This window comes from Scardinius erythrophthalmus, assembly GCF_964197995.2.
Source record: "Scardinius erythrophthalmus genome assembly, chromosome: 1".
Classification (NCBI taxonomy): domain Eukaryota; kingdom Metazoa; phylum Chordata; class Actinopteri; order Cypriniformes; family Leuciscidae; genus Scardinius; species Scardinius erythrophthalmus.
In genome coordinates, this window is record NC_138221.1 from 32,878,604 (window position 1) to 32,889,809 (window position 11,206).

At 36.3% G+C, this 11,206-nt stretch overlaps 1 protein-coding gene across 1 annotated transcript; it reads left to right on the top strand.

Annotated features, from left to right (window-relative positions):
• Positions 1-5,573: 5,573 nt before the first annotated feature.
• Positions 5,574-10,904, top strand: LOC308692251 (uncharacterized protein). Its single transcript, XM_081368083.1, has 6 exons — positions 5,574-5,690; positions 6,074-6,217; positions 6,422-6,554; positions 7,544-7,638; positions 8,096-8,196; positions 10,197-10,904. Exons 1-5 carry the CDS (start codon positions 5,596-5,598, stop codon positions 8,193-8,195), a joined length of 567 nt encoding a protein of 188 aa, XP_081224209.1. The 5' UTR covers positions 5,574-5,595; the 3' UTR covers position 8,196; positions 10,197-10,904.
• The last annotated feature ends 302 nt before the right edge of the window (positions 10,905-11,206 follow it).

Genomic DNA, 11,206 nt, shown 5'->3' on the forward strand with positions numbered 1-11,206 from the left:
CAAAATAGATTACTTGCACTGCTCCATCTCGGTTTTTTTTATATAGCCCTATAATCCTCATAAAATCATTGTAGGCTTACTTTAAAAAAATAAAATAACCCACAAATGAGCAGTATAAAAAGAAGTAGTATACAAAAAGGTTTGTCTTAACCTGATCCGAACACACAGCATACATTTTTCTCACCAACATATTAGCTTGGACATAACATTCGGCGCTGCCATACATATCGTCATCATCATACATTTTTTCATCATTAATGATATGTCCCAAATTCGTTTTAGTGCATAGCCTACATTAAGTATTTGCCCTGACAAATAAAAACCAGGAAAATTAAGGTCGTTATCCCCTTTTGTTATACATATGGCAACACGTCTTCTTTGCATTATATTGCACAGCAATACCATAATCAGAGCATACATTTAGCAGCTGTTGAAAGCCAGCATTACTTGGAGAAAAAATGACCAGATCGTCAGCATACTTAAGATGATTGATTAAAATATTATCCAACATGCATCCAGTCTTACAATCACTTAATTGTTCGGACAATTCAGAATATAAAGGGATGGTGAAAGTAGACCTCCCTGCCGCACACCATTATCAACTCCAAAAGGCGCAACCAATATTACCCCATTTAGACACAACTATGTCTCTGCCATTTGTATTAACGACGATTTGAGAATACCGCAAAGGGGTGTAGAATTCTCCGAAAGGAAAGCAACTGGTCTCGTGTTGTTGTTGTTAGCTACTTCCAGCAACTCCAAAGCTTTAAAGGTCCCGTTCTATGCCCCTTTTCACAAGATGTAAAATAAGTCTCTGATGTCCCCAGAGTGTTTATGTGAAGTTTGAGCTCAAAATACCCAACAGATCATTTTTTACAGCATGTTTAAATTGACATTTTTGGGGGCTCAGAAAAACGAGCCGTTTCAGTGTGTCCCCTTTAAATGCAAATAAGCTGCTGCTGGACGACACAGGGGGCGGAGCTTCATGAGCTCGCGCTCAGTCTGTCAGGACAAATTCATCTTACGGAATGATGATAATATCAGAAACTCTCAGTAACGGCGTTCATTTCGAGTCGGACAATAATGCCTACAGAGTCAGATTGCTGTATAGAGATAAAACAGGTATGGTTTAGTATTTTAATTACGGTTATTATAACGTATTTATCATCTGCTTGTAGGCTATGTATCCATTATTTATTAATAGCCTACAAGTCTGCTGTCTGAATGATGATCAAACATGTACTGATGAGTTTAATAAAGTTTATTGTACATCACACAAAAGATGAAGCGTCAGTTTTACTTCAGAAAATCACCGTAAGAGCTGAGTAAACACAGTAGGCTAAGTTATAAGAAGTGCGCAAGTAGCCAGTAGAGTTGAGGGAGCATTTCTGTGGGCGGAGGTTAGTCAAGAAACGGTTCTGGTGATGTCACTAATGCAGGATGTAGAGGGGTGTAGTCCAATCGAGCCGTTTTTTGTAGTCAACTTCTGTTAAATAAAATATCTGGCTTGGCATTGAACTTTGAGCTTTATAATTTTACAGATATTATTTATGCTCTAACAGCAACATTACACACTAACTAAAGTTTGAAACATGGAATCGCATGCAACGGGACCTTTAAAATCCACATGTGTGTATACATATATATATTTGCGTTTTTATAATGCATAATTAAATGATTGTGTATGCCTACTGTGTATAGTTCTGGCCTGTTTCTTATTGTAAAAAAAAAAAAAAAAGATTTATATTTATAGATTTGAGATCTTTAGGCTATTTTTGATGCCAGGGACATTAATAAATTAGCCTAATTATCAGCTCACAATGATGATCTGTAGAATCTGCGATATTACGTGCTTTTACGTGATATTACGTGCTTTTTTGTTCGTCAATATAGCGATGCCTAGGAGTAGCCTACCTTTGACGTCTTTCCTGTGACGCGGGAGGTACTTGACCATGCTTCAGTTTTTGACGCCCTGGGAATGAGAACGGGTTGCGAAATCACATCTCATTTTCTGATCTGAGTGGAACAAGTTAAACTTTAAAATGGTTTTGTTAATTAAAAACACATTTCACTGCTGCTGTGCATCTGTCTTTGTATTCTCTCTCTCTAAGGGCTTTGCCAGCTTAGGTAACATCTCAAAATAATTAATACAAGAGAACAAAGAGCAAACGGATACAAGCATGTGTAAACTGTATCAATTGTAAATACTTTGTCTTATATATAGGCTACTAGGACTTTTACTGCCTGTCACCAGATGTCATTGGATAAACGACTTCGACATTTGGTTCCTCCCACTCCACCTACACAAGCCACCCGTCAAGCTCAAAGGCCACTTCGCTGAAGTTAAGGTAAGTGCCTGTAATACATTTCAAATCTTTCAAAAAAAAACAAAAACAAAAAAGTTTAACTTTAGTTAATATATAACTTTAATCTTTAACTTTTTTATATAGCCTATAAAATGTATACGGAGCCCACAAAAAAATTGGGATGGGAGAAAAACATTTTTTTCAAATCCTTTGTGTTCTCTCGCAAAACTTTTGCATTTCCTCGAAAATATATTTGCATTCATTCGGACTTGTCTCTCAGCCGCCGGCCTATAGGCCTAGAGACCAATTTATATTATAAAGCTCTTTTTGAGGGAAAATTGGGTTGAAGCTTGTTGCCTACGTTACTATGATTGTGAATTAGTGTCATTGTGTCAATAAACATTTAGTCATTTTTTACATTTAGTCATTTAAACAAATTGAAATTGTAGCCTACATAGTTTGTGTAGGCCTAATTAAATTGTTTTAAACTGAGTTTTAAAAGTTCATTCTAAGTTCTGTAACTAATTTTAATGTAAATCATACACTATCAGTATAGAAAGGTTGCATTTTATGGGTGCAACAGCCTGTCATATAGTGACCGTAGTTCAACGAGGCCTATAATATTTAGTATATTTCCATGGTTACCACTACAAGTAAACATTTTAACCATGTGTAAACAAAAATATAATTAATAAATTCCAATTTGCCTTTCAAATATAATGTTTATTGGGTATCACTACCCATGTTACTCTTAGTAATTAAATAATTTAAGATTATTAATAATTAATAATTTAAAATTTCAGTTTAGAGGTATCGTCTTGGTATCGGCGATACGGGCCTTGGTATCGTCGATACGGGCCCTATCATATCGAAAAACAAACCAACCAGTCTGACCAGTTTGGGAGTTTTTTCAAATAGCCTTCGAGGTGCGTCTCAATTAACTCCATAGCCTCCTTGGTCATTAATCATTATGATGCATAGGGAGATCCAGTCAGATGATTAAGTGCACTGTGTAATTTTTAGCGACATCTAGTGGTGAGGGTGGCCAACAGGAAGTCGTCTGAGACAGCAGAGAGTAGCCAGTTAAGCAATGAGGTTTCTTTACAAAGATAAAGAAAGAAATTATGTTTATGTCTTTGGGCAGACATGCAGTAGTTAAACCTACTTTATGCCCTCATACTGTGAATTCGGATACTTCTTTTTACAAGTAGGCCTACTGTTTTCCCCTATTATACGGGAAGTATGCTTGTGGGACTTTTTAAGGAGCAAACAATTCAGTGCACTGGTAGGATTTTGCGATTGAGAGACCACTTAAAATGTCCGACTGCCTGATCAGTGGCCTTACTACTAGGGAGCTGATTGAGACGATTCCACGGTTTTGATGGGCGTGTCGCATTAAAGACTTGAATGCAAATGCGTAGTGCTATGGTTGGGTAAAGATTTTGCATATTTAAATATTTTTCGCCATTAGACATCTGGAATTTTTAAAACTTCTGATGTGAAAAATATCTTGTTAAATAAACACTTGAAACATTTGCCAACAGTGTAAAACATTTATGTGTATTACTTATGCTTTATAAGTTTAAGTATTGCCTTATATAATCTGTATAATTTTTCATAATTTTTTGATACCATATATGCAGCCCTATGTTGTGTAAATTGTTTTGGATGTTTATGATGTATAAAATTAGACTGTATTGTTTGAGACAATTGGCCCAGTGATGTTGGTCAGTTTTAATGCTAATAGCACAATAGATTTATTTCATTTGATTATTACTATGTTATTTGAATGTACTTCATTAGCTTTGTTAGAGTATTATCTAATGAGGATGCATTTCATTTGGTCGCATTCCTGCTGATTTTGTTTTTTGTTGAATAATTAAAATGGTCTCCTAGAACCAGCCTGACTGCTGACAAGTTCCCAAAGGTTTTCTTCTTCTTCTTTTTCTTTACAGGTGCTGTAAACTATGAAGATTTACATATTTTCAGAGATACATAAATTGTTTAAACTTGTTTGGTACAAAAATAAAAGTTTTAAAGCTGGTATTTTTCTGAAATATGCTGAAGAAAATATAAAAGTGATTAAAAATAGACGTATAAAAGAAATGGCAATCAAGCTCTTAAATAAAATAAAAGCTATGCCTTTTAAATATAAAGTTGGCAATTTATACTTAATTAAAAAAGATGATTTTATTATTAGCACTTCAGGTCCAGTAACAGAATATATTGGGTTCTTGAACGATGGCACTTTGGTAGCAATTTATTGTGCACCTAAGAACCCAGATAATATTGCCTATTTCACAAACGAACTTGATAATTTAAGGAATCCTAAGCTTGAGAGCAAAAACATAATTAAATATTTATTTTTAGAAGAGGGTCGCAGGAATATTTATCTAGCAGTAAATATGTGGGATTATTTTCTATATGAATACATTATAAATCTTCAGCATGATCCAGAAAAATACCAACTTAATATTAAGGAATCAGTGAAGGGGATTTTTCTTGGCCTTCAAGTTCTTCACCAGGCTGGAGTGATACACGGTGATATAAATCCTAGAAACATCTTGATAGGTATTTCATATATTTTCTTTATTTTAATTACACTCAGAATATCATAAATATATTTAATATTTAAAATCAAAACTCCCTTCTCAACAGATTCTGAAGGCAATGTTAGAGTAACCGGCTTTGGTAGAAGCCTCAAGCTGGAGGATTTGGAGGCAACAGAGATCCTTACCAAAGAACATAATAATACAAAGAGCTCTGACATAGAGGTTTGTGAAATTTACAGCAGATTACCATGATTCAACTGTAGAAATGTTTTCAATAAAAAATTTGAACTTGAAAATGTTTAAAATTATGTCACCTCACATAATATTAATTAAGGCTTCAGTCATACCAGTGAAAAACATGTTTTGGATGGAATTAATGAAATTCAATTTAAAGGGTCACTGAACCTAAACCACATTTTTGACATGTTAACAAATGCAGGTTGCCCAATACTGAAAACAATGATAATGCTCATTGTGTTTATTTTTAAGGGGAAACTGGTTATTTTTGCATTTCAAATCTGAGGTGTGAACACCAGTACTAAAATGGATAAATGCATCCAAAATGCAAGAATACAAATGTAGATCAGTATGTGCTTTACGGTCTGCTCCATTTATTGCAGGATGCTGGGATATTGGTGTATTGGATCCTCTTGGGTGGGACACATCCTTTTTTGTCCATAAAGAAGCATTGGCAGAATACAAAGTACTTTCCTGAACCTCTACAAGATATAGTGGCCATGGATCTTGTAGAACGGATGACCAACAAAGAACCAGAAAAAAGGCTGACCATTAATGAGGTCCTACGACACCCTTATTTTTGGGATAAAAAGAGGTAAATTATATGTTTCGATGCCTAATAACCCTATGTTGTTTTCCTGTGGCAGTTAAATTAAAGTTAATTGCTATGCTTGTACTTTAGTCTTGAAAGATTATTTTAATTATATTTATCCAGATGTATTCACATTGCAACTGTAAACCAACCTGTAAAAGAATGGACATTCATGCTGGTCTTTTAACCAAGGTTCTTCAATCAGATGTTCCTTAACTAACTCTTGCATTTATACATTTTGTGCTTGTGTCCTAATCTATCTAATAAATCTAAAAATAATAATAATAAAAAACATGTTTGTTGGTTTTGATGTGCATTTATGTTAAAGATATGCTTGTTCTGCTGCTAAACCTAATTGCTCTTTGCCTTCTCTTTTTATCATTCAGAAATGAGGAAGTTATTAGGAAGCTGGGTGATCAACCTGAAGTCCAGTACTACATTAGTATTTCACAAGCTTGCAAGATGAAGAAAACCGAAAAAGGTCTAACAGCAACAGAAGCCGTTGAAAGGACATGCAGTAATAAAAAAGTGTAGGGAAACATTTTTATTGGTGGTCTTGACTCCTGCTGTTTGGCCAATGATGCCTTTATTATTTTACCTTTATTTGAATTTAGTTATATTTCTCTCTCGTTGTTCAGACACTGTTAATGGCATCATTGTTTATTTGTTGCCAATGCTGTACAAATATATTGTGTGTTTGGCTTAATGTGCTCTTTGCCTGCTCTTTTCTTTAGGAAAGCTCAAATCATTGAGATGCTTGGTGAAACAGAGGAAGTCCAGGACAAAACCTTTGCAAATCTTTCCAAGATGTACGATTATGCAGAGAACTACACAAAAGGAAAAACATTTAATATATGGAAATCAGAGGTTGGTAGAAATATCCAACAACATGACTCACAAAAACATATTAGCTTTCCTTGCTGAACTGTTGTTTATAACATATCTTTAGTTAAAGGCAGGGTAGGTAGGATTTATTAAAAATTAAAGATCCAAATTTGTTAAAACTTTCTATTTCTATATATATCAATACATAATTAAAATGTAAGAACTCTGAAAAAAAGAGTATAAAAATCAAGTGACTCTAGACCGTTTAATCTGTATTAAACACAGCTCATTATTTCGATTCGGGACGAATCAAAGGATTGGCTTAGGCGACTGTCACTCTCTCGCAACCATGGCAACCACCCTTTTGCCACACAGCACCTGCCCACTTGCGCGCGACCGTTTGATTTGAGGAGTGCGAGAGGCACGGAACCTGATCACACCTCCGTCCAGTAGATGGCGGTAATGCACTATGTTTGCAAGCTGCCAATAAAATCTATCGAAGAAGAAGAAGATGGCACTGAACCTAGGAATACCAAAACAATGGCAGAGAAAGAGCAATCTAAATTTACAGTACCGGCATATGCAGTTAGTGAAGGCAAACCAGGCAAAAAAATGCCCCTTCCCCTCCGCTTGTCTCAGGTAAATAATGCGTCCTCTAGCTCAGCGGTCGGAGTCGCGCGTTCATGTGTTTTGGGGGCGTGGCTTTGAAAGAAGCACAGAAATGAGGGGGTGGAGTGAATGGAAATAATGAGATGTCTTTAAAACAGTCGTGAGAGGTCTACAGACACTCGATTTTGATACTTTCTTTTTCAGAGTACTTACATTTTAATTATGTATTGATATGTACATAAAGTTTAAACAAATTTGAAAAATAAAATTTTTAGACCATTTCTACCTACCCTGCCTTTAAGTAGTATGCCAAGACAAAGTTAACATCTGAGATTGATGATGCTCCTGATGATCACAGCAATTTTGTAATTGTTTACTACCTGAACATTTCTTGGTTTAACACCCTCGCTTTGTATTTGCAGCTTAAAGATAAGTGGCCAGCCATTAACATTGACAAAGATACTCCAGAGGACGTAATTGGCCTGCTCCGTTGTTTTCGCAACAACAAGACACACGAGTAAGACAAAAAACAACAATTTATTTTTAAATCTGTCTTTTGAAAATGACATTTTTCCTCATTTCAAGTTGGTCTATTTTAACCAAGCAATAGTTTATTTGAAGCGACAAATAATTTAAATCAATCTGGCGCAAAATAATTGTATTGAGTATTTATGTTTCGGGGAGGTTTAAAGCACAGCACAGCACAATGCAAAATACCTAAAATTTGACTTAATTTGTTAAAGCTTTTTTTTTTAGAGTTTTTACATTTAAATGTGGTATAAAAGATTACTTATATAATGCAAAACACTCCCATCTCAAGCTCCATATTGTTCTAGTGGTCAGAGACTATTTCTAACTTATTCTAGTCAGTAAGTTATTGGTTTACAGTTAATGTTTAGTTCCCAAATTGTCCCAGTGTTACATTTTATTCTTAACTGTTCTCACATTAATATTTCAATGTATTTTGTTTCCAGTTTGAAATTTGATAAAGAGAGGCTCGGCCATTTTCCAGATTTCTTCATCAGCTTACACAGATTGGCTATAGACATGAGCTGGGACTGTACCTGGTCTTAAGGTGAGCAAGGAGAACATCTGCACCGTGTTGTGAGTGCAAGTGTATATATTCAATGTAGCCTATATCTAATGAGTGATTATAATCACGGTATTAATCAATATTTTTCCTTCTGAATATCAAATGAGTTGAATGACTTCTCTAAGCTTATGAGATTTTACTTAGTTATAGAAGTTACCAGTGTGATTACTGAAATGTACATTTCTGAGTGAACAACATCATTCCCAACATTCGTTCACTACTTTACACCCACAATCCTCTCTGAATTCGAGTGTACATTCGAAGTACACTTGCTTTAGCACTATTTCCCAAAATCCAATACGGAGAGGACTGAGTGCGCGTGAAAGTGCGGGAGTTAGCAAGTTTAAACCACTTTACAGCTTTCTTATTTCTGCTTTAACATTTATCTCGTGCTAGTGTCAGGACTGGTTTGATCACTGCTCTTCTTGCTTTGTCTCTTGGGCTACGTCTACTTGGTTATGTTTTCCTGTATATTTCCAAAGTGCCACAGCTGTGCAGCATTTGTAATCAGCGCTACTGCACACCTATCTCTCAGATGTTTCTCCGTTTGTTAATTTTCCCACACTTTGTTTCTGCGGCAACCACAGCTGAGCCGCACTGTAAGTCAAGTCAAGTCATCTTCCTTTATATAGCGCTTTTAACAATGTAGATTGTTCCAAAGCAGCTTTACATTGATAATAAGAAATTAAAGTGTTTTGGCTTTATAGCAGCTCTAGAATAAAGCTATTGTCCAGCTTAAGTTAGTTTGATTAATTCACTTCCGTCGCAATGATCATAACAGACACCGTTTTAACAGAAAACTTTTAAGTTCTTTCTACGCAAACTTCAAAAACGTGAACCAGTGAAAACGCTGATGGCGTGCGCATGCGTATTACGAGTTCAGTCTATCTATAGGTATTTGCGTTTGAATATATGTGCAGAGGCGTGTAGTCCTTCCCTACAAACCAACCCTCAACATACTACTTGTCTGGCCTTAAAATTAATAATACAGAATTTTTATCGCTTCCACGTAGCCACGCGAACCGGAATTATCCCGACAACGCTTTATCTGTAGATAGGTAAAGGGAGTGTAATTAGTGCTCTTGCTCACCTCTCTCACCTGATTCTGGTTCTGACCCCTCCTGCCTCTTGACCACTCTCCTGTCTTCGCCTCTTGCATTGTTGCCTTGTTGGACTGTCTACACGTTGCTGACCCTTGTCTGTCCTTGGACTACGTCATCATCTCTTCCCCCTTGCTCGGTGGCTCGGCTGCCTGATTAAATATTGTAATGTGTGTTGTGTTTTGGGATATTGTCTTGGCAACCAATTAATGAGACTGATTGAGAAATGAAAAACACCTGGGTGGGAGCTGTGTGTTGAGAGACTGAGGGTGGAAAAAGGTTTAAATGGAGCGCAAAAGACGATGGAGGAGGGCTCAGTTCCGGTTACATTGTGGACAACAAGACGGCGGTACTCACCTTTTTTTTTGGGAGGGGGGTGTCGTTCGCAGCCGGTTAGGGCCGCCGGCGATGAAGATAGATAGATAGCGGGTGCGGGGAGAGAGTATATAGGGATGGGAAGTTAGGAGTGCCGTCGCTATGCTGAATGCTGATGCTATTGAACTGCAAGAGCCCGGCTGGACTTTGCCCTTGAAGGGGTGGGGTCAGAATCCCTTGTCTCTTCACTATATCGATATATATCCTTTTGAGTTTTACATTATTCCTATAACAAGTACTAATCAAGTTATATAATCATTACTATATTCAACAAGTGATTTATATTTAGTTTTAATCATATTTTGTTGTCAGCATTTCTACCAGTATATTTTTAAGTGCATTATGGTTATTTCTCTAGAGAATAAAGTGGACAGTATCTGTACTTCTTTCTGAGGAGGGAAGGTGTTATCAGTATGTTTTGGGTAATAATGAGCTCAAGCTCTCTACAACCTTGGTAGAACTGTTACTCTCTTTGAGCTTTTTGTATGCGTTGCATGTTCTGTGCAGGTCTCGTGATATGTAGCAACAGATCTCGGGACCCTTTTCGACGACCTCCGAGGTCATCGTTGGACCTCCAGGGACTCGGATGACAATTGTCTTGATTAATGTCAACGCACGCTACTGTTTATCTATAAGTGTATAATTGTTTAGACTTTGTTCTCTTAGCCAATCAGAAGTAGCAAAGATGTAATGAATGCCCTTGGAAATGGTATAATTGTTGTAAGATTTTGTGTAAAGTAGAGTTGGCTTTCGACCTCCTCGTGAGACTTTGACGCTGACTCTACCAATTGAACTGCAAACTATTCTTCAGTAAACTTTTACTTATTTGATTGAACTTCACGACTCCTGGTCTTCTTTCATCATATCTGGTCCTGGGTCTGACAACGGTATCCCCTTACACCCTTTTGAAATGGACTTACAGTGGGATCTACCCTTTTGTGACTGAGACTGTCAGACGTCAACGTGAGTGCTGAAGGGACGACACCGCTCACATACCCCTTCACGGAACGGTGTGGAATAAAACCACAAAACCCCTCTGTTAATAAACTGCCTATTTTGATTGAAGTTGTGGTGGTGTGTTGTCTCCTGGTGCCAGACCATACCTGCTAAAATAATTAAAGGTGGTGGCAGCAGCCTATTAAGAAAAACAGATATTACAATATTGTTTACTTTTACGTTGATTTTTTTTTTGTCCAATAAATACAGTTTGAACTGCTCTGCTCTTGGGTTCTCTGTTTTTTTTTTCTCGTCCAGGCGTTTCAGCTAGTTCTATTTTCTACCTCTTTTTTTATCAATCATTACTTGCTTAGCCTACTATAAAACATTAGAATATAGAGACTATTATATAGATGAATTTTAAAATTAAACGAAATTATATTAATAAGGTAAATTATATGTAGGCTATATTATTTATTTTAAAATATTTTTAATAATTTGTAGCATTGTTGTTAGCTAAGGAAGAGATGATAATTTGGTGGATGATTTAAAAATATTCCTTAAAGGGGGGGTGAAACACT